The 23,351-nt window shown below is 48.1% G+C and overlaps 2 protein-coding genes across 3 annotated transcripts in view; one reads left to right on the top strand and one right to left on the bottom strand.

The window, feature by feature from the left end:
• LOC144146905 (spliceosome associated factor 3, U4/U6 recycling protein-like) overlaps positions 1-13,483 on the bottom strand; it is a 58,844-nt gene extending 45,361 nt beyond the window's left edge. Inside the window, exons 1-7 of the mRNA XM_077678866.1 lie at positions 13,321-13,483; positions 12,760-12,886; positions 12,568-12,672; positions 9,007-9,191; positions 8,544-8,649; positions 6,012-6,136; positions 2,596-2,763 (exon numbers count right to left, since the gene is read on the bottom strand). Of these exons, the coding sequence (XP_077534992.1) occupies positions 2,596-2,763; positions 6,012-6,136; positions 8,544-8,649; positions 9,007-9,191; positions 12,568-12,672; positions 12,760-12,886; positions 13,321-13,473 (969 nt within the window). The 5' untranslated portion in view covers positions 13,474-13,483. The remainder of the gene's footprint in view (positions 1-2,595; positions 2,764-6,011; positions 6,137-8,543; positions 8,650-9,006; positions 9,192-12,567; positions 12,673-12,759; positions 12,887-13,320) is intronic.
• A 179-nt stretch (positions 13,484-13,662) lies between these two features.
• LOC144146904 (beta-1,3-glucosyltransferase-like) overlaps positions 13,663-23,351 on the top strand; it is a 43,109-nt gene continuing 33,420 nt past the window's right edge. For both annotated transcript variants that reach the window (XM_077678865.1, XM_077678864.1), the window contains exons 1-2: positions 13,663-13,878; positions 13,981-14,087. In XM_077678865.1, the coding sequence (XP_077534991.1) occupies positions 13,779-13,878; positions 13,981-14,087 (207 nt within the window). In that variant the 5' untranslated portion in view covers positions 13,663-13,778. The remainder of the gene's footprint in view (positions 13,879-13,980; positions 14,088-23,351) is intronic.

Raw genomic sequence — 23,351 nt, 5'->3', positions numbered from 1 at the left:
TAGGGTTTTTGCGACAAGAAATGGTGAGACAAGTCGGGCAGTTTTCTCTTCATCGTTGCTGTGAACCACGTGGAAGCGTGGGAAGTTCGTAACGTTCTTCGTGAAAAACTTAGCAGTTACGTCGGTGCCCCCTCTTTTACGAGAGGGATCAGTTGTGCGAAAAAAAGAAGCCATAAAATGAAAAATCTGTTCGGCCATGGTGCCAGCCGCCCACCATGGAGCCCAACAAGGGGACGGGACAGGAACTCGCGAGCAAGTCCTGCCCACGCCAGCTGTACACCACGACTATAACCTAATATGGCTGAACTCAGGGTCATCCGCCACACAAGGTTAACCCTAGCCGCCAGGAAAAAGGGAAACTGAGAAAGAATGAGACGACAGGAAAGTTGTTAGAAAGGAGACAGGAAAGCGAAAGGTGAAGGGAAGGACAGGAAAAGGCGACTGCCGATTCCCCCCGGGCGGGTCAGACCGGAGGTGCCGTCTACGGGAAGCGGAGGCCAAAGTGGTGTGTTGCCTCCGCCAAGGGGCCTTAAAGGTCCAAGCACTCGGCGTCGGCTCAACCACCAGGACCCTCTTTTCCCCGGTCACGGCGCTGCCACGCACGGCTAAACGTGGGTGCTCGGAGTCCGTGGTGTCGCACAGTACACGCAAACATCTGCTTTAGCAGATGCCCCCTGCGGGGCCGAGAGCACCTGCAAAGTCGGGTCCCGGTAACCCGGCGCCGTAGCGCGAGCCACCACTAGCCGCTATGCTAAAACTCTCTGTTGTCTTACGTGACCCTGTTTATCGAGCTTACCCCATGTTTCACGAAACAATTACTTTCTACAGTAGTAAAAACAAGCCAGGAGCAAATACACAGTCAAAAACAAAGCAATGGCAGACAACGGTCCGTGGATGAGTATGGTAGTGCCATCTGGGAGGGCTGATGACAAGCAAGGCTGCAGAGCCAAATGACGCAGTGGAAGTTCGTTTGAATACGCGCACTTATGACTTCATTGCTGACGTCCCGAAAACACACGATTTGGTGGAAGAATCAAAATTTTAACCTGAATTGATTAATTTTTCAGTGAATATGGCATCGTTTGCTGCCGGACAAACGCCGGTGCACTATAAAACACAAAATCTTTCGAAAAAACCATTTATCACTGAATCAATGCTCAAATGGCTGTGGGAAGGTCAGACATTCGCTTGAAACCAACTTCCAGTGTCCCTAAGAAGGGATCATGCAGACAAAACGCAAGTTGTTTTCATTAGAAAGATTGCACCACATCAGAATAAGAGCCATGCCAATTTTAACAGAAACTTTAAAAAAATCAAGCTAAGTTACAAGGAAAACCGGTAAAAAAGTGACAACTCCCAAGCCTTTTTTTCCGCACTGCTCTTATGACGTCACAGGGACTAGTTTGTGCAACTGGTGACCACTGACATTAGCAACTACTAATAAGTACGATTGTGCAAATTTATTTATGCCTCTCTGTACCGTTTGTTGGCACAGCTTGAAATCTAGCATTGAGCTAGTGCACTAATTACTATGTTTTTGGTACCGTCTTTACTTACGTAATGATCACACTTTTTTCTAAAAAATTGATGCAAATTTACGGGTGAGTACGGATGAGCAAATTTACGGGTGATGCAAATTTACGCTGGGCAAATTATTTGCAAAAAATTTTCGAGCACAGAAAAAACAAGTAAGTTGTGGGTCAAAATTCTTACGATAGGTCTCATGAACACAATAAAAATAATAAATGAAAGCATAATAAAAACTCCGCACACTGGCATCAGCCGCTTTGCAAAGTGAAACAAAATGCAGCGTTTTCGTGAATTATGGAACGTGCTAGAACGAGTTTGCTGCGAGGTGACAACAGTTTGACCAATAAGTGACTGCCACTGTCACTTTGCGGGACATCAAAACAGACTTGGCTGCCGACGCAGCAACCTGAGCGCGTTTTTTTTTTTGTGTGTGTGCAAGCACTTTGTGCATTTAGTGAGTTTATTCCTCATCAGTATTGAATACATGCTTCACGATATCGCTAATATCGGCAAGTCTGCCACAATAACGTAGCCATGTCCTCTTTGAAAGGGAAGAAAACAGAGGTGCACACGAGCATCATCAGCTAGACTTGGCACACATGACATATTGTTGCGGCCAGTCCTGGGTGCATTCATTGCGCGGGAAATAAAATATCAAACTTTGACGACAAACCTCATGGGTACAATCATTATGCGAGTAAAAACGGTACTTCCCTTTTGATGTCAGTGCTGAAGAAGCTAAGTGGGAAAGTTGAAGGTTTTCCAATATTAGTGGTCATTATTTCTTCTTTCCGCCTCCCCCACCGCTTTTTTTATTTTTTTCTGTGTGAAAACAAAAACCTTTGGGGCTGGAATAGAGCTGGGTGAATTATCAATGGCTATACCTTTCAAATAAAGTAAAGACATATTTTTTGTGGAAACAACAACTTTTGAGGCTAGAATAAAGTTGGGCGAGTAATCAACAGTCACTTCTTTCAAATACAGCAGGGATGCTTTTTCGCAGCAGTCCCTTCAACGTCTGACGTGAAGGCCGTCATCCTCGTGTTCCCTTTTGCCCTCTCTCACCAGGTAGGCCATGTAGCGCTCCCAGAGGTCGGCCACGAGGCAGTGCTGTGCCAGGGCCCGCTCGTAGAGGCACTGGATGCGGGCGGGGTCCCCCTGGCCCTGCTCCCACTCCAGGTACGGCAGGTACAGGGACAGGGCAGGGGGCGCTCCCTCCTCCTCGCCACCCAGCTTCAAAGGGGCAGGGGATAACAAGCTGCTGTTGGAGCACCACGTAGAGAACTACCACGCAGGCTCAGCAGGCCCACAGCACAAAAAGGGCACAATATTCCACTCCACAATAGGTACAAGCTCTGCACTTCCGGTGCAATGCACAACGTAATATTAAATATGTTGATATGCCACGCCCGATGCCTAAACCGGCCCACAATACACCAAAGCACCCTCATTTACGAAAAGAATGCACAGAATTGAGCTACAGTGAATTTTTACAGAGAAAAAAAGTCAGTCTTGGACAAAAACGTTGGCATTGCTGGGGCTCGAACCCAGGGCATTTGTTCCAAAACCCACAATTCTATGCCCTCCAGAAGGATGACAAGTTGGGCTAGTTAGTTCATAGTGAACGTATCGAACAGGGAGCGCAAAAAAGGATGGGACAAAAAAAGAATTAACGACGACACAGCGCTGTGTCGTCGTTAATTCTGCTTTTGTCCCATCCTTTTTTTGCGCTCCCTGTTCGATATGGTCACTATGCCCTCGGCTACTGAGGCACAACAGTGAAGCTCTTTTAGCAGTAGCGTAAAAAAATAGGAGGAGTGTTCCAAGCAAAGCAGTAAATGGTGCTGGGTCAGGGTTCGTACGGACTTCCAAAGCAAAAATTCAAGGGTTTTCCAGGACTTTCAAGGACCAGAAAGCAATTTTCAAGGTCCTAATCTAACGTTTTATCTGGGATTATTTATAACTTTTTCAACACAATGCAAAATTTTATTGCCCAATGCCTAAGCATATTAGTGCAAATTTAGATATGTGCTAACGGGTTCGTGAATGCTCCCTCAGCTTTATTTTTTATTTCATAGTCAGTATTTAGAGGTTTACCTTTTTTCTTAGTGTTTTGCTGAGGCTGTTTGATTTCAAAACTTAGTTCATGTTGCCTGCATCTCCTGCTTTGTCAGCAAGAGTATCAGCTGAAATTAAATGAGCAAGTGTTGCTGCAAGGCAGGATGAACTATGTACACGTCCACCATTTGCACGTAAAAGCAAATGCAGATGGAGCGTATAAGGCACAGCAAACATGCAATGAGCGGCCCTCCACAGACTAGATGGAACATGCAAGATAAAGAACAGAAGCCGGCTTTCATTGGAATGTATGTGACATGGATTCTATTGAGGAGTGCTGCTCCCAATGTTGCCTCATAATAATGAGAATCCACCAAAGTCGTAATTTCACGCAATACACTGAAACTTGATTGTTACAATGTTTCTTTACATTTTTAACACCTAAAATCCACGACAAACACTTTAAATTCTTGTGAAAAGACAGGGCCATTGGTTCTCTCAAGAACAATCAAGGGTTTTCAAGGACCATTTAAAAATTCCAGGACTTTCCAGGCCTTGAAATGAACACTTCTAAATTCAAGGGTTTTCAAGGTTTTCAAGGACCTGTGCGAACCCTGTGGGTGTGCACACAGTGTGCCTGGCTTGTACCCACACGGAACGGAACCTTGCAAAAAGGGGAACAAGTCAACACGTGAAGCAGAGTGCTAACAGCTAAAAAAATTTGCAGCGACTTCACACTTGTGAAGGACGGCACGAACCCCATGAGAAGTGAATGCCACAGCAAGTGGGGCACAGCTACAAAGAAAATAAAAAGTGCCTTGGGGCACTCGGGTCTGCTTATGAAACATTTGAAGGTGAGAGAACATACTAATTGCTTTTCCTGCCACACTGACCAAACACTTGACAACCGCTAGAATGTGTTGGCACGTTTTTATCAGCTTTCATTCTTCAACTTTTGGTGCGAATGATCTCAACAGGCAGACTAGCAACGCTCCACGGCACAGCTTCCCCAGAATCAGACTTCAACGTGGCTGGCGTGAACCGATTCTACTCACGGACTGTCATGTTCACCTGTCATGCCGCATGCACTAAGCTAACCGTTGTTCTTCCAAACAAGGCAGCAACTCCCTTGTTGAAGACAACTCCGACAGTCTTGCTCTCCCTCCGGCAACGTGTCAAGGTAGCAAGGAGATAACGCACTCGGTTCCTACTCCGGAGACCAAGGTTCAACTTGTGGTACCTTCTTATAGCATCCTCGATTAACCGCACCAGTGCACACCGGGGCACACCGGTGCGCCTTTTCATCCTCGATAAACCGCACCGGTGTGCACCGTCCATCCTCGATAAACCGGGGCGCACCGTCGCGGGGCAATTTTTGGTTGCACCGCCGCGCACCAAGAGAGTCGACGGTGCGCCAGGACGCAATCCCGAGATGCATCGCGGACGACGCCGGCGAAGGGGCTTCCTCCGCCGTCTGCTGCAGCGATGGCGCATCGCCGCACTCGTGTCAAGGCGGGAGGAGCTGTGTAAATTGTTGCTGACAAGGATGGCGTGCTTGTGAATTCATCGGGCAACGATACGACAGGCTTCTAACGGGCGGTAACAACGGCCAGAGATTGTAAATGAGGACGCGAACTTCGTGTACTTCGAAGACGGCTGCATGCATTGCCAGACAGTTGGGGATTGACATTCGTTTCGTTCGATCGAATTATCATGAACTGTCACCGCAGTGCCTAGACGATGAAGACCTACTTCTTTTGCTGTAACAGAAGGGCGGAACAAAACAGGCACTCGCATTATGGCTCAAACGAAGATGAGAAGCAGCTTGTATGTAGCTGTTTAGTGGAAGCGTTGGCGGTACGTTATTCCGCATGTGTGACGGATTTAAGTTGTGCGTACATATAATCATTGGCCTTCAATAAATACCACTTTCTAATAGCCCTGTGTCTCATTACAGTGCTGTATTGCTACTTGTGAACGTTTTTATGAGTTGATTTCTTAGATTAAGAGATGGCGCCTGGGTAGAACCGCCCCGTTTGTCCTCGATCAACGCTCCGTGCCGGTACGCACCGTCGTGGGGCACTGTGCACCGCGCCGGTTTTGCGGGCAACACCGGTGCGTGTTTATCGAGGACGCTATTAAAGATGTCACTGCTTACGTTGCACAACATGAAAATTGAAAAGTTTCCAAACTTTCATTACCTGTATTTTTCCCCACGAAAAACAGCCTCCATTGGGGCCAGAATGGAGCTGAGTGAATTAAACAAGGCTAGTTCTTTCAGATAAAACAGGAATGAACAATGCGTTCATGGTGCCTTTAAATTAACCTAACGACACCTAGCTCCTGAAGACACTTGGTCTGCATTCCTTGGCAGTGGGTGCAGAACTGCTCGGGTACCAATGACAGGACCTGCAAGCACTCACCAGGGCAGTCTCGTACTCGCGCACCTTGTCCAGCTTGAGCTTGGCCTTCTTGTACTGCTGCTCCACGGCTGGCTCAATGGCTGCCTCGCTCCACTCCTTCAGTTCCTGGTACGTCTTCTCCATGCCTGTGGGGTCAACATTACAGCAACCATTTCCGTTTTACAACCACCCACTGGAACAGCCGCAGCCGCTGCTGCACTGTTCAGACTTGGCGCGCACACACCAACAAGCCTGAGGCCAGCCAGCCTGCTTCTATGCCCAGCATTTGCAGCAAGGCAGTCCACACGCGAGCCTCAGAAAGGCTTAACTGCCAGCACATGCACTGGCATTTCCTCCCTAGCATGCAACAATGGTAGCCTCCTTTGCTGAAAAGAAGACTCGCAGTGCAAAAAGAGCCTAGCGGTGGGAAGCACCTGGACATTTTCTGGCCATTATCATGGCATATGCAATCACTTCTCCAGCTGCTGCTGGATTGGCTTCTAATAACACAGCCAAGCACACACTCCTGCTTAAAAAGAGCACGCAGACAAAATACAAGTTTGTTTTATTCGAAAGATTTTGTGTTTTACAGTGCCCCCAGCACTTGTTGGAATGATGCTTTATGTAGTGCAAAATTAATTAAGTTAAAATTTTGATTCGCCCACCAAATCGTGTTTTCGCGATGTCTACAATGACGTCACAAGAACTGCTCTTTAAGCGAAACCTAGTGCGCCATTAGGCTCGGCAGGGAACAGCGGAGCCTTGTTTGCCGTTAGTCCTCCTAGATGGCGCACCATACTGCGCAGGGCTGTTTTCTGCATTTGCTTTGTACGTGACCGTATTTGCACATGAATTGTTTTTGTTAAGGTAGAAAATATTAGTTTCGTGAAACATGGTGTTGGCTCGACAAATATGGCCACTTACGCCAATTGGCCAGTGTTGTCTGAGACAACCTTGAAGCGCCACAGTGCTGTGCAGCTAAAACAAGCATAGTGTGCCCAGTACCAACAGCAGTACACATTGGTACCCCTATTTTTATGCAACGCCACCTGTATAATCATTGCCTAACACGTGAGCGAAAAATGGCCAAACAGCCACTCTCCTGTTGCTCTTTCCTACCCTTCCCCGCTCCCCAGCCTTCCTGCGTGCTTTCATGTCCGCCGGTGGGCGCCGCTTCTCGGAAACTACGCAAAATAGTTGAAAGTTTGTTTAGCGTTCCTCAGGCGGCGCCCCTGCGCCTTCTTTTTCACCATGCCTGTCTGTCTTGGTCTGTCACTGATAAACCAGCATTTGCCACGGAGCTAAATCCCTTGTGCTGCCGCAGGCTGATGCCAGCTTTGCGCGCTTATCTACTTGGATCACGGGCCCCGAAATTTTCTGAGTGGGGCATCCCCCCTCTCTCCCCTCCGCATTTCAGTCTTGTTTTGTCCCCGCTGTTCGCACTCCGCTTCGGTACGCACTTTTAAAATTGAGAACTGTAGTTTAGAAGCGCCCGGACAGCGTGGCGGAACCCTCAGCTGCTTATCCTTTTGTTTTCTGTAATCTTCTGAAATTTACAAGCACGTGCTATTTTTGGAAAATAACGGTACAAGTGAGCGCCTGAACGAAAAATGCACACGCAATTTTTTTCTTCCCTAAATCTTCTAGAGAGAAAAATATCAGTAAAATAATGGCTGCACCATCCGAAAATATCGTTTTTCTATTCGCTAATTGTCTACCCGACAATTAGTATGTTCTTACACTAGGTATTTCTGTTCCACCTCCGTCAGTTATCTTTGGAAAAATGCAGCAAGTATGAAGCGAGCGACACGTTGAATGAGATCCCCAGTGTGCCCCAGAACTATGGCCCCGTTGCGGCTAAGATGTGAGCGAAACGCCTCTTGAAACCCAACAGACAAGCTGACAGACACACGTCGTAGAAGTGGGTGCAGCGTTCGCCACTCGCGAGCAGTGACGTAAGGTGAGATGTCCACCGGTGCGCGCCACATAGCGGATGAGTGCCTGAACTAAGTGTCCCTACCCTTCCCATTGAAAAGCGCGCGAAGCGTTAGGGAATGTTTATACAGGCGGCATTGGTTTATGTGTACTTTTGTAAGTTTCATTGTTTACCCCACCATTCTTGCTGCTGCAAAATGAACATGCATTACATTTAAGCCGAAATAGCTCGTTTGGCAAGCTTGTAAGCCCTGCCTAATTTCCGTTTGCTTTTGCCAGCCTCAGCCAATTGCACAGCTTGGCATATGACATCATAGGTTCTGTTGCGGGAAATGAGCTAGTGGGTCGCATGGCCATTCCTTTTTTTCCCAATAATATAGCTTACCTCAGCGAAGTTTACGTTAAAAGTGGTGTCAGTGTTATTCTAACGAGGCAATCTTTCGAATGAACCAAACTTGTGTTTTGTCTGCATGGCCCCTTTAAGGGCCTCGAGCTGATAAGCAGCCCCACTGCCACCCATGGCAGACAATGGTTTCATGATTCAATATGCTGCCACTGGCAGCTAAGGAAGAAAGCCAACCAGAAAAGAGCGCAAGAAGGAAAGAATGCGGGACTCGCCGAAGAGTGGCACCGAGAGCTGCCTCTTGAAGACGCTGTAGACGCGGTTCCTCTGGCTGACGTACTGCTCCCGCTGCTCCTGGCTGCTCTCCTCACTCGCGCCAGACTGGGGATGAACATCATTGCATTATTATGGAGTGGACGTGCAGAAGACAGGCTAGGAACTGCAACACACGGGCCAGGCTGGGACGTTTCTTCGCCCCCTCCTCTATCGTTTCAGTGCTTGCAAGCACCTGAACTTCATGCAGCAGGCAGGCTAAAACAATGAACGACAGTCACAGACAGATGCTGTCGACTTTGTAGGTGCACACTACGTGTGCCGGAACAACAGCAAAAAGAAACCTGCCCCACCACCAGAACCACACTGCCAGCACAGACCCCACCGCATCATTTCCACTGCAACCAATGGTTCCTTCAGTGAGCACCAGTACGAACGCCCTCCTTCAAACAAAACCCTGCTCACCTGGACGGCGGCCAGGAGGCAGACCTCGAACTCGCGGTAGGCCTCCCAGAGCAGAGAGCCCTGGGAGACGTGCAGGCCGGCAGCCGTGACGGCCCGCTCAAAGACCCGCCGAACCCGCTCCAGGCCCTCAGCGGCATTCATCAGGCCAATGGAGAACTGCGCATACTCCAGCCACAGCGCCACCGCTGCACAAGGAGGGCGGGGGGGGGGGAGTCACAAACACGTCCAGACTGTACACACCAGCTTGAATTCGGGCACCTGACGTTTAGTCATTTTAAATGCCCACGCCTTGCTTTGTCTATTTGTTTTTTCTTGTGCTCTGTGTGTGTGTGTGTGTGTGTGTGTGTGTGTGTGTGTGTGTGTGTGTGTGTGTGTGTGTGTGTGTGCGCGTGCGTGCGTGCGTGCGTGTGTGTGTGTGTGTGTTTTGTGGCACTAGCTGTTATCAGGGGTGAGACAGCCCAAACAGATTTGGGAGCAGTTTTCGGAGCAGCAAAATTTCCATTTTGGAGCAGAAGAATCTTGATTTGGAGCAGTTAGGGACATTTAATACATCGTCTTGTGAGCTTAAAAAATCATTATTTCAGCAATTTGCAGGGTCAAGTGCACATTTCAATCAGTTTTGAATACACAGAACACTCAAACAGCCTTACCTGAAAGACTTTTTAAGAGTATCACAAAGTACTAACTGCACTACCTTTTTCCTAACTGGTGATATTGTGTTGCGCCTGCACGCAACACTGACAACAAAACTGCAGTTAACATTTGAGAGTTTTAGCAATCCGTCTGTTCTGTTGGTTGCTTTGTTACCGGGTTTACCGGACCGGTCTGCGCCTGCGCGCGCGGAAGGGCGAGGAGGCACGGGAAACTAATCCCCCTACGGCTACGAATGCCCAAGTGCCCAGACAAGTCCCGGTGAGCACGGTAACTACGTACACGACGGAACAGGCGAACTGCTAAAACTCTTATCAAATTTAAGGGCTCCGCAATTGTGGCGTTTTGGCGAGGAGGCACGGGAAACTAATCCCCCTACGGCTACGAATGCCCAAGTGCCCAGACAAGTCCCGGTGAGCACGGTAACTACGTACATGACGGAACAGGTGAACTGCTAAAACTCTTATCAAATTTAAGGGCTCCGCAATTGTGGCGTTTTTTTTTTGCTGTTTTAATGCTAAAATTATTATTTTTGTAATCCCAGGCTGTGTTGTACGAACGACTGTAGTCACGGCAACAGTTGAGCAGCTTCGAGCTAACGGTCGCATAGCCCAAACAGCCTACCCGTTTCAGTCCCCGGGGCGCAGGTTCATCACCCTATGGTCATTTGAGTAGCGTTAATGTTTAGCCACCTAGATTTTGGCATTAAATTTCACTTTGCACACATCAAGTGTTATAGTCGCGTTCTATGGCAACCGTGTAGTCCTGCAGCTATTGGGCGCTGCCTGAACAGGTCGCGGCGCCGCAGCACAGCCCGCAACTTTCGTGTCGATCGTTCCATCCCCGAGGCTCGCGATCGCGCTTCGAAGCACAGGAACACCTCAACATTTTACAACAGCACAACAAGCCAAAAAATTCACTTCACGAACCCGATTATAGACGCGCGCACCGCGTTTCGCACTCAAGGACAAACAACGCCGAAGTCATAGGCCCCACATTTCAATGAACTTTTTTTCGAGCCGCCCAACCTCCCGTAATCTGGCACCAATCTCAAACCGTATCCTCGCGTTAACGCCACTGTTCAGAGCCACAACAGATAGAATGAATGGACTGGAACTCAGCTGATAGCGTAAAATAAACCAGGGGAAATATCGGCGATACGCACTGAGCGCGTCGGTAGCAGCCAGATCAGGTGGCGGCCATATTTGTTGCCACAGCGATGCCTAATCGAGAAGGCCGTTTCTGCGAACCCGGATGGAAAGCGAATCGAGTTGTAGAAGCTATCGCTTGCTTCGTTTCAGTCTTTCTATTTGTGCCATTTCTGTGTTTGCGATTGACCGACGATAAAAGCGGTGACCGGGATGCGGGAGGCTTTTGTCCCCGCCAAAACTGACATGAGCATTAAAATCCGTGCCGTTGAGGCTCTTCTGGAGCAGTTTGGCGCAATTTTCGCCATTTTTGTGCTTTTGGAGCAGCTTGGCGCAGGAAAATGGAATTGTATCAGAAAGGCGCAATATGCGCAGCTGTCTCACCCCTGTGTTATGCTATGGTTGTTGTTTGTTGCCTATTGTTATATTCTGCACATCAGGGCATGAGCTCTGTCGCAAATGTTGTCATGTGCTCATATGAAAGCTGATTATATGCGCTGTAACTTCATTTGTTACTGATGTGCGCATGATTTCTCTGTGTGTGTATATGTACAGGAGGTTTCAGCTCACTTCAGCCAGAGTTTGAAAATATGCCAACGCACTCCAAGACGACGCGAGCAAATGCATGTTGCTCTGTTTTGTATGTAGTCTGCCATGCTATTTTTGGTATTTCACTTAATTAGGTAATTAGCCAATTTTATTTAGCCAACTTCTGAAGCAAGGAAGCTAGGGAAAAAATTCCACTTAGAAAGTTACAGAGCGGTTTGCGAAATGCCCGAATAAACAGTTTCTGTCTTTCTATCCATTTTTTTTTTTCCAGCTTACTGATGATGCCTGTGAAATACAAAAAACACCACGTGACATGCCTGCTTGCACATCGTGACTCTGTGCATGTCGAACATTCTGTGCACAAACAGCCATAGGCACGCTGCTGCTTTAAGTCACTGCCTTGTCACCTTTTAAGCAGCATCACGCCTAATGCAATTTGTGCGAAGAACATTTGGGAGCAGTGCAATCACTGCAGGCGTGGACATTATCAACTTTCTGCTGATTCCGGGAATTGTGGTACATATTTTCCACAGCACTGGTATCCACAGGGCCAAAGTTGGCTAGAGAGGTCTTTGAAAATTTGCCGGAAGCAGGTGTCTTTCATGCTGTGTGGAGATGGCTGCCAAATGATGCGTATGACACTGAGTCAAATTGCGCACAGATGTTCTGAGCACCTCTTGATGTTGTAGCACAGTGTAAGAAAAGCACTGAACTTCACATAGAGTAATGTGATGTTTCAAATACTCTATGGTTTCCTCATCTGCCATTAAGCCACGTTTGAAACTCCCCTCAGTTTCTCTTATGAAAACAGCAAGAACTTGAAAACTTCCTACAAAGCACAATAGAGCCATTTTCATGCACATCTGCAATGCCTCAACCGTGAAGTTTTTCAGTATTTCGGCACCACTGTCTAGCACATTGGTGTGCAGAGTTCAGAAGGCTATTGTGCTTCTGATGTTAAAGCTGTCTTTGCTCCCTACCTTGTTGTTAAACTGTCTGCATCTACAGCAAACATGATGTCTAGCTTTCATCCTGTTACACGGGCTGTATCAATGATCTTTAAGCCGACTACCAGTAGATTTTCCCTCAGCAAATGAGTGCAGACACGCTTAATGAAGATCCTCTGCCCGTTTGAGGAGGGTACTAGCGTTTCCAGGGGAGTACGTGAAACGCGCAGACAACACAGGTCTCAACTAAAGGACGTTTCACTCACAGAGGTAATCCTGGACGGCTCGCTCGAACAGGAGCATCACCTTCTCCTTGTCCTCGTCGCTGTCGCACAGCTTGCTTTCGTCCTTGATCCACTCCAACCACAGTTCTGCGGAGGCAAGCGAAAAAGGGACCGCGTTTAGGACAACCACCACCACACGTGCGAGTCACTCGCATGCGGTTTCTAGCAGCGTACCTGGTGTTAGCGGGAAAACCTTGGCCATGGCTTCCCTCGCATCTCGAAGCTTTTCGAGATTCCCCGTTCCGCGCAGGTAGTTGATAAGGGCTATGTGGCTGTCGTAGTGATACGGGCTGGCAGTGACCTGGGAGCAAATTCAAAGGCGTGGGCACTGACTGCAGCGTGAAACATGTCGTAAGGAAAAAAAAAAACGCATCTGTAGAAAGTTTTGATTATAGCTGGCGATGTTATTTCAGCGCGGATATGTTACATCCACTGTATGTGCTAAGTACACGCCAGCAAAGGTTGGCATGAACGCTACATATGATTCGTGTTTGAAACTTGCATACCGCAATGAAACGGGAGGTGTTTGGTGGCGTACGACGTGTGTCATGGTACTCCGTACCAGACCAACACCATCTAAATAACAAATTTTATGGATGTAACTGACGCTAGTTATTCTTATCATTTGTTTGACGTTTTAGCGAAGTGATAACAGTTGCAACTTCACCTAATGTCAACGTTGCGAAAACGTAGCAACGTCAACTAAACAGCGTGCATCTGTTGCATAGTTCGTACCTTCGCCTGCAACTCCTCTATTTGCTTTTCTTCTTCAGCCTCGACATCTTTGTCGCTTTCTGAGTCAGAACTGCCGTCAGACATCGCGTCTTCGGCATCATTTCTGTCATTTGTTTCCATCTCTTCGGTCAAATCGTTTTCGGACCCCGCCATGTTCCTTGAAGATTTCGTGAAAACGCGAAAACGCTCAACATGAATTAGCAGTATATTGCATTGTATTACTTCCTGTTTTAATAAACAATTTTTCTTACAGTGTTATATAAATTTCAAATTATAAAATCAAGTATTTCTTGCTTATGCACAAAATCCAGAACCACATTTTTTTTGTTTGTTTGCAGACGACGGAAAACATGTGCATGAAAGCGGTGCAAGGGCGTAGTTTACAACGGGTCGTAGCCGTTTCGTGCTGACGATTAGCTTATTTCTTGCGTTTTAAATGCATAAATAAAAGCGACAACATGTTCTTGACTTCAAGAACGATGAAATTAATATGGGGATTGAGTTTTATTTTGCATATCGCTATGTATCGCGGCGCTTGCGAAGCTCGTGGGAACAAAGGTATGTGGCCTAAGCGCGGAAAATTCATCCTTTCCAAAACTTGAATCGCATCCTTCTACCCGGTCGTGGCACAGTTCAATATCTGTGCTGTCTGTTTGTCAGATGCTGGTTTTGTCTTCGTCGTGCTGAGCCAAGAGAGCGCGATGAGCAGGCGAGCGGCAGAACGGCTCTCGACAAGCATAGCAGATCAAGCCAGGGAGCTTGGAATGGTACTTTTGTATTCTTTGCATATGTCTATTTCGTGGCTTCAGCATGATGCTTCACTGCATGAGTATCAGCGAGTGCGTACATGTAACAGCAAGATGACTGGAAACAATTTTCCATTACAACTGTCTATGCAGTAAGACATGCGCGATCAAGTGTTGTAAAACGTTACTTCGATAACTTCAGCAATCGGCGCTTACACAGTATATGGTACAATTTCCACTCACACCAGCTCACACTGTAGAGCACAATTACGAATCATATGCATGCTGATTCCGGGACAGCAATAGGGCAACTACAGCGAACGTTAGATTTTTGTAGTAACCAATGCGCGTCAGCAGCATCAACAACCTCTGACCGCATGTTGCATTTTTGCCCGTGCGTGCACGCATGAACATTTCCCAACTTAAGAATTCCCGTCCAATACTGTTTGGTTTGGGCATACAATTGGTCCCCATGTTTTGTCTGCAAACGGCGTCATAATCGTTCTCTCATTTCTTCGGTACCGTACGTATTTACGCGGATTTATCCAACTGTATGGTTCGCACCGTACGCTTCCCCTTTTCCGATTTTAGAAAAACTAGATCCAGATTGCAAGCGTACACCTCCCACTTTCAGCGTCAATATTTTGTTTAAAAATGTGTGAAAAAATTCTAAGCACCAACCCACCTCGGGAGGTTCCCGTTTGAACCCATTCCCATTTCATCCTTCCCGCTTGTTCCCTCCCGTTTCAACCCGGCGCAAAACGACCTTCCCGTTTCGCCCTTTCCCACTTCGCCTGTTCCCGTTTGAACCCATTCCCATTTCATCCTTCCCGCTTGTTCCCTCCCGTTTCAACCCGGCGCAAAACGACCTTCCCGTTTCGCCCTTTCCCACTTCGCCTGTTCCCGTTTGAACCCATTCCCATTTCAACTTTTCCGTTTGTTCCTTCCCATTTCAACCCGGCGCGAAAGAACCTTCCCGTTTGGTATTTTCCTATTTAGCCCGTTCCCGGAATAACGTACCCAGTTTATGAAACGTTATAAAAACATTTTCATATTGTTTTTCGGTTATTTCTGTTTGTTCACAGCCGCTGCGATAGCATGCTGAGTACAGCCAGAGTCCTTGAATGCTTTTCAAACCTGAGGTTCACTTTTTGAATATACAGACGACGAAATTTGGTTACAATTCAAGTCGTACATATTAACAAATCTGCACAATTTACACGAAAACAGCGGAATACCTAAACTAAACGTATTTAGGTCGCGAGGGTCTCCCGGCGTCTGCCCTCGTTCGCTCTTGTTCGATCGACTGACCCTCGTCTCTAGCTTCTTCGGACACACCCCAAAACACTAAACATTTCAGTTTTATTACATTAAAACTAAAAACCACGCCTACAAGGCCGTGCCCCGAAAGAGTGTGAGGAGGGACTACTAGCACAACCGACCACGTCAATCAAAGGTTTATACACAAACAATTATTTTATCCACACTCTAGAGCTAACTTTTACTGAAGCTTCAAGGTATTCGTCAAAGGACGAGTAAATAACTAATAAAAACCAACCGACCCATAGCAACTCCGAGCGCTCCTACGACGCGCGCCGAAAATATTTTCAGTGCCGAAGACATTCCCGGCTTTGTCAACCAGGCGTGACCATTACAAAAGAAGCTGTCAGTCCCTCGTCACATATATCGGTTGTAGTGGTGACACTGCAGACCTGTTACGAATTTGAACCTCGCTGCGTACCTTGGCCGGTGCAACTTTTCCAGGCGCCCTGGCGTGCCTTTCCCTGTTGATCTCTGGCCCCGCGAATGACGCCGCGTCAAGGATAACCCCACCGACCAGGACGCACCCGCTCTTTGCATGCTCTAATGCGGTAATTGCCCCTGGCAACTAGAGAGACTTTCCACCGGCGACACGGTACCATCGGCGCCGTATAGACCTGAGACAACAAAGGTGCGGCTCCCCCCAAAACGACATTAACCACCCTTACCTGGCTGGGAATATTTTTATCGGCTAGACGCGCTACCCGGCTTCCCCAGAAAAACGACGAAAAGCGGAAAGCGCTTCCGCGGCTGCTCCTAGCGCCCCCCGAACACTTCAGTGGTCCCTGCGCAAAGAAGCCGCGCAGGCTTTTATGCAACAACAAAAACGCAGGACAGAAAACCCCCTGCGTTGTCGCAAAATGTGTAATTGGCTGAGTTAACACATGCAATCGTTATTTTTGCTTTTTTTTAATGCTCTCCTATGGACATCTTTGATATATGGATCTCTCGAACCCGAAGACAAAGCTACGCTCCAAACAATGAGCATAAGAGCGGCTGTTTAATAAATTTCAGCCACACGTACGGACACAAACTGCATAAAAATCCAATGCGTGCTTTGCTCAAGATATTGGGTATCTTTCTAGTACACTTTCGCAGCTACAAATATTGTGTCAAGAGGGCAGTATCGGCCTAAAGCATTCGGAAACTTTTACCGGCCGGAAATATTGGTCGATTCCGGATAAATTGCTGCATGCAAGTTTTTAGTGCATGACCCATTGCTTGTAAGCACATTTTATGGAACAGTTTCGAAAACGGTAACGCATACTTTCAGAAATTCAAATGGGTTGGAACGATGCGGGTTCAAATGAGAAGGGCGCTTTGGGAGCGGGTTGAAACGGGAAGGGCGTTTTGGGAACGGGCTGCGCCCAAATGGGAAGGTCGTTACGGGAGCGGGCGCACACGGGACGGGTCAAGCGGGAAGGGCGTTTCGGGAATGGGTTCTTTCGGGCTACACCCATAAGCCGAGCCAACACGGCAGTTGTGCTTGGAGTCGAGTTTGACTCTCGGATGAACTTTTGCATGCACACCAATCGCACTTTGTCCAAGTCTCGCCGCCTGCTGGGTTTCGTGACACGCGTGACCAATGGAATGCCAGCGAGTGCATTTCGAAGTTTGTACACAGCGCTCGTTCTACGTATACCCTTGAATACTGCGCTTCCGTATGGTTGCCCCAGTCCAAGGCACTTCAAACAAATCTCTCCAGCGTCCGACGTCGCGCGGCGTACACCTTTTATCGCCGTACTACGCCGAAGAGGGAGCAACTCCCCTATGCTGGAATTTCCTTCACCAACCTGCTCCGGCATGCCTCCTGGCAACCCCTTGACTCAAGAGTACGGGCTTCAACAGTACGACTGATGTGCCGCGTTATGTCCCCAGGCCACCAAGAATTGCCCTACGGTCCGCGCCTGAGCCAACGAACAGGCCGTCTTCAGCCGCTCCTTACGCGCACGCAACGCCATGGCTCATCTTAGCTGCCCCGTGCAGCAGCTCCATGGCGCCAGCTCCCATCTGACCACACTGGAATATTCCCGCCCGATGACGACGACCTCAGGACTATAATGAGGGCTGCCCAACGGACTGCGTAGTGCAGTACTGGTGTAGTCAACAACTATGTGGTGAATAGCTATGAACATTGGGACCCAGGCTGGGCCCGCAGGCCTATTGGTATGGGCACGCTGCCTTCTGCGGCCCTTGCAGGCTTGGGTCTCCCAGAATATGTATGCTAATAAAGTATTATTGTTATTAAATTCTAATACGTGGCAGATATATGTAACACTGTCCAATCACGATAGCACATTTGGATTAAACAGATGGTAACTTTACTGAGATTTAATTAGGCTCCAACCAATACACGGCAAAAAGGCAAAAACCCGACGTTTCGAAGCCGGCTCGGCTTCTTCTTCAGGGGTGACAGTGGCCACGCTGCAGCTGCGTCTTATAGTCTCACATTTGCTGGCCTCGCACAAAGCCCGTACGAGGCTTTGTGCGAGGCCACGTGACGGCGCCCCCGCGCGCTCCGTAAAGCAACGCCCTCAAACAGGCTGCCTCTGAGTTAGCCAGAATGAAATAGACAAAAGAAAGAAAGAAGAAATCGCGACCGAGTTTGTTCCTTATCTGCACACGCGTCCCGCGATTCTTGCTGCTGCTGCTCCTTCCATGCATGCTATTATCAAGGTGATGCGCTGCTCTTCGGGCGGGTAACACGTGAAGCAGTTGCTTTCAATCAGCTTTGTTTGGGGACGCTGCTTTACAATGCGCGCGTAAGCGTCGTCACGTGGTATTTTTCATATTTCGCGGGTTTCCTTTATCAGTCAGAATAAATGAGTACGCAATTAGTTCGTCGCTGAAAATAGCGCAGTTAGATGCCCCTCGTGGTTACCTACAAGTGCCTCATTCACACTTTAGTGATTAGGACAGTATTTCTCAAGTTAGATAATTAATTACAATTAATTAATTAAGTCTCATTAAGGAAAAATTACTCTCCGCTTCTTCACAGTACTGCAAACATTATGCACTAGCTTTTCTTCGAGTTACGCAATTTCTCTTTTTTTTAAATCTTGGTGCATGATAGCTGGGACACCCTGTATAGAGTGTTGTCAGTTACCAGAGATGGCGACCTACGGGAAGCGCGGAATCTGCCTTTCGTGGCGTTTATCATTTTGTGCGCAAGCCTGTCACACAATACGATCGCACCGCATCGCATTAAAGGGACACTGAAGTGATCTGTGAACATTGCGGGATTAGGAGCGCAAATTGTGGTCCGGAGTCCCTAGGCCCTGTTTCGACCACTCTGAGCGTGTTTACGCGAATTTATTTAGTATAAAAATCAATTCAAAAATGCTGTCCTCCTCTCTGCACCCTCGCCCATTTTCTGTGGCGTTTTCGTGTGACGTCAGGAGGAGAGGAGCTGGCAATTGGCTGCGCTACTGCACGGCTCGCCGACCTTCCAACAGAGTCAGTCAGCCCAGCGTTTCGTCCGCCGGCCACCGACGGGTCGGCGCAATTCGTTCGCTCAGTTGAAACGAAGCCAGGACACGTTTGTGAATGAAAGAATGTGCCTTTCTTTACTTTGTAGTTTGTACACTGTATCAAGCTCCAAGTCAAGGTTGCTTCGCCCAAGCGCTGCACAAGCGCACATGCGACGCTTCGCTGGCTGGTACGCCAGTAGGAAAATCTAAGGCCACTTGAAGGCGGGAGAAGAGTAAGCGAAGTCGATATAGGTACTAAGGAAATAAAATCAACTGATACTTTTACCGTACAGCGTAAAACTAGGGTGCAGGAAGCACTTTTTTTTGCACTGGGCGAACAAGCACAGCGGTCAGCAGCACGACTACGCATCTGCGAACGCTTTTCCGTCTAAGAAATGCAATTGCCTGACGTGAGATATCGTGGAAACTTGGGGGACGCTTACTGCACGAGCGCAGTACAACAAATAGTCACCTAAGCTGCTTGAAATGCTAAAACTAAATAAAAGTAAACTGGTTATACATTATATACATTATATTTGCAAGGTCAGCAGAGCGCTTGTCTGTGCTTCTTTCCTAGTCCTTGTCTTTTGCGCTGTTGTTTAAGATCAGAATGAACCAACTGGCCCCAGTCGAGACGCTAATTCAGCAGAGCTCGCCCCGTGGCCGAGTGTGTGCTGTGACAAAGAGAGCGTCAGGAGAGCGGTTCGAGAAGCGGCGGAATTTTGTGAGCAGACAGGAAGCGCTATTAATTGGAGCAAGTGCATAGGCACTTGGCATGGAGACTCGGAGGGCACGCCAGATGAATTTGCAAACGTCAACTGGAACACCTTCCCCACTAACCTTGGTGTGTCATTACAATGGTACCAGTCAGTCAGTCAGTCAGTGAAAACTTTATTACACACCAGTCAAAAAGGGGGCGCTAGGTGCTCCCTCCCCCCATCAGTCGGCCGGTATCCCTTGGGACTTGGCGGCTTCTAGGGCGAGACCGATGATCTTGCGCTGGGTTTCGGAGGTTCGGCTGAGGAGTAGTGCCTCCCAGGATGCTACGTTTCGGTGCGGTTTATTGTACGAAGGACAAGTCCACACCATGTGGACGAGGTCCGCTCGACCCTTACATTTCTTACATCTTGGATCGACGACTTTGGGATGCCACTTACTATATAGGACTGGGTTCTGGAAAACTCCCGTCTGTAAACGTCTCCAGTAAATCTCCTCTTTTCTACTTAGCTGCGGATCCGCAGGAGGTAGTATCTTCCTCTCCAGTCTATAATATTGCGTGATTTCACTGTAGTCACTCGGCCCTTCGTTCGCCGTCATTTGGGAAGGAGGTTCGGCATGCAAGGCTGAGGCCAACGACTGGACATCAGCAGCGGCGGCGTTGGCGGCGGTCGCCCGGACTGTAAGACCTCGTGCGGTCGCATGTGCTTTCTCATTCCCAATGAGTCCCCGATGAGCTGGTGTCCACACTAACGTTACCTCTTCGTTTGTAAAGTTTTTTACGTTTGCGAGGATACTCCAAGCGGCGCTGGAGATCCTCCCTCGGTCGAAATTTCTGATGGCCGATTTAGAGTCGCTCACTATCGTTCTAATTTCCGGCCGGGTCATTGCTAAGGCAATGGCTACCTCCTCGGCCTCCGTCGCGTCCCTACTCAGTAACGTGCAACACGAGACTGGGACCCCGCTTTCAGTAACCGCTACTGCTGCGTAAGCGGTTTTACTCTGATATGCCGCTGCGTCGGTGTAAAGGACGTTCGTCTGTCCACCGTATCTGGTTTGCAGGGCTTTGGCTCTGCTCTTTCGTCTAGCTTCGTGATACGCGGAATGCATGTTTCTGGGCATGGGTGTTACCTTAATTTTCTCCCTGATCGACTTTGGTATTTCGCGTGTATCTTTGGCTAGTTCACTGGTCTGGTATCCCAGACGTTCGAGTATTTTGCGACCCGTCCTGCTGCCCAACAGTCTCTGCTGTTGCGATGCATTTGCCGCCTCTATGAGTTCATTTAAAGTGTTTGATACGCCCAAACTAAGAATCTTGGCCGTTGACGTGTTCGGGGGAAGACCTAGCGCACATTTGATTCCCTTTCTTATTATTATGTCCAACTTATTCTTCTCGGATTTTGTCAGTCTCATGTAGGGGGATACGAAAAGGATCCTACTGATACCGAAGGCCTGAAACACCCTGAGGAGGTTGGGCTCCTTCATCCCCCCATGCTTGTTTGAGATGCGTTTCATCATTCTGCAAACATGTGCCACCGCATTCTCTAGTCGATGTATGTTCTCCGTGTTTCTGCCGGTGTCCTGGACATAAAGCCCCAGTACTCTGATCTTGTCCCTCGCGGGGATTTGCTGTCCTCCTACTTTAAGTGTTATGTTGTGGCTGTTCCTGCTCGCTTTCCGCTTGTACTGGGGGGCGAGGAACAGTGCCTCGGATTTTTCGGCCGAGCACTTGAGTCCCAAAGTTTCTAGGTAATTTTCAATTTCATCTATGGCTTGCTGTAGTATATCTTCAATGTGCCCGTCACTACCACGGTTGATCCACAGAGTGAGATCGTCCGCGTAGATAGTGTATCTCAGGTCTTCTATCTTATCGAGCCTCTCGGATAGTCCTATCATGGCTACGTTAAACAATGTCGGAGATAGGACCGACCCTTGAGGCGTGCCCCAGTTCGATGTTCCGGAGGGAGGCACCCCCTAACTCTATATTAGCCGTACGATTTGAAAGGAAATCCCTGACATAGTTGTATGTTTTGGTCCCCACGTTTAGGGCACTCAGGTGGCGCAGGATGGCCGAATGTCTGACGTTGTCGAAAGCTTTGGCTACATCCAGGCCAACAATGACTCTCGTATCTTTACTCGTACTGTCAATTATATCCTCCTTTATTTGTAGCATTACATCACAGACCGAAAGGTTCGCCCTGAAACCTATCATGGAGTCTGGGTACATTCCCTCGTCTTCCAAATACCGACCAAGTCTGGTTTGAATTATATGTTCCATTAACTTGCCAATACACGATGTGATGGAGATCAGTCTTAGGTTCTCTAAACCTAGTTTCTTGTCGGGTTTCGGGATGAGTGCCAGATTAGCCGTTTTCCATTCCGGTGGAAGCTCGCCCCTGTCCCAACATCTCTGCATATAGCCGGTTAGTTCACGGATGGATTCGTCATTTAGGTTCCTCAACATCTTATTGCTGACTCTGTCCGGTCCAGCGGCCGTTTTGGTCTTGAGACGATTTATCTCGGCTCTAACCTCCGCGATCGTGATCGGGGCGTCGAGAATCTCGTTCACTGCACCAGCGTAGTCGGGAAGACTTTCTCGGGAGGACGGCCCCAAGTATCTGCTCCGGATTTCGTCTAACAACTCTTTAGTGGTCCCGTCGAATTTATAAGTTAGGGTTTCTAGTTTCTGCCGCGCTTCGGACTTAGTCGTGCTTGGGTCAAGGAGATACCTAAGTATCTTCCACGTTTTCGCGTTCCCCATTCCCACGTTCATCTGATCGCATATGTTCCCCCAGTTTACTCGAGTCAATTCCAAACAGTATTCCTCGATTTCCTTATTTAGGGCAGCAATCCTTTTGCGCATATTTCTGTCCCACCTCTTCCTTTTAAGTTGCCCTTCCAGTTCCTTTTTCTTTCTCCACAGGCTGACGAGATGACTGTCAATCGTTTCTATGCTTTCGTCTGTTTCTAGCTCATCCGTTGCCGCTTGTGCGGCATCCAATATCTTTCTACTCCACGCGGCGATGTCGCTTATTGGTTCGCCCACCGATGCATCTGCGTTTCGGAAATTTTCCCAGTTAGTGATTTTATATTTGCGTTTCTTCGGAACCGGAGGACCATTGTTCACAACTATCTCTATGATTTTGTGGTCGCTGCACAGGTCTTGAGTTCTGGTCTGAGGAAACTGAAAGAGTCCGGAGTGAAACGCTAAAATGGGGGGGGGTCATGATATGTCAATATTTTCGCGCGCTTCTGTCTGTAATGTATTTTTGGTTGCTAAAATATGGTATGTGCTTCAGGTGTTGTGCATGTAAAGGGTCAACGTGCAAAAAATTCACAGAGTTTTTTGCTGTGTTTATTTGGCGCTCAGGATGGGAGCGCATGAGTCGTACGAATCTCTTCATTACCGTTAAAAAAGGAGGTCCCGGACTGGTGCACCTATTTCTTAGGCAGGTTGTCTCTAGGTTTATTTTCCTGAGCGACCGGACAGACCCTTTTCTACGAACAGTTGTGCAGACGAGATTGGTGAATTATTTGCCAGATTTTGTTGTGTCTTCCAGTGCCCTAAAACCAAGAGCCCCACGAGGCCACTTGAAAGAGGTCGTTATGGCCTTTCAATTCCTGAAGGCCAGGTTTTCCTACGAATACCTTGCTCTGGTACCTAGAAAGAAACTGTACAAGGATGTGATCGATGTGGCATTACCGGTACCTGTTTATCGCTCTTTATACTGTGCTGGGACGGGGAAAGACGTGTTAAGGAGAGTTAAACAAACGCCTG

The sequence above is a fragment of the Haemaphysalis longicornis genome, unplaced genomic scaffold (genome assembly GCF_048455015.1).
Source record: "Haemaphysalis longicornis isolate Haplotype H1 unplaced genomic scaffold, Haemaphysalis longicornis Haplotype H1 scaffold_7, whole genome shotgun sequence".
Lineage (NCBI taxonomy): Eukaryota > Metazoa > Arthropoda > Arachnida > Ixodida > Ixodidae > Haemaphysalis > Haemaphysalis longicornis.
Note: the sequence above shows the minus strand (reverse complement) of the source record. Positions and strands in the feature narration are given on the sequence as shown.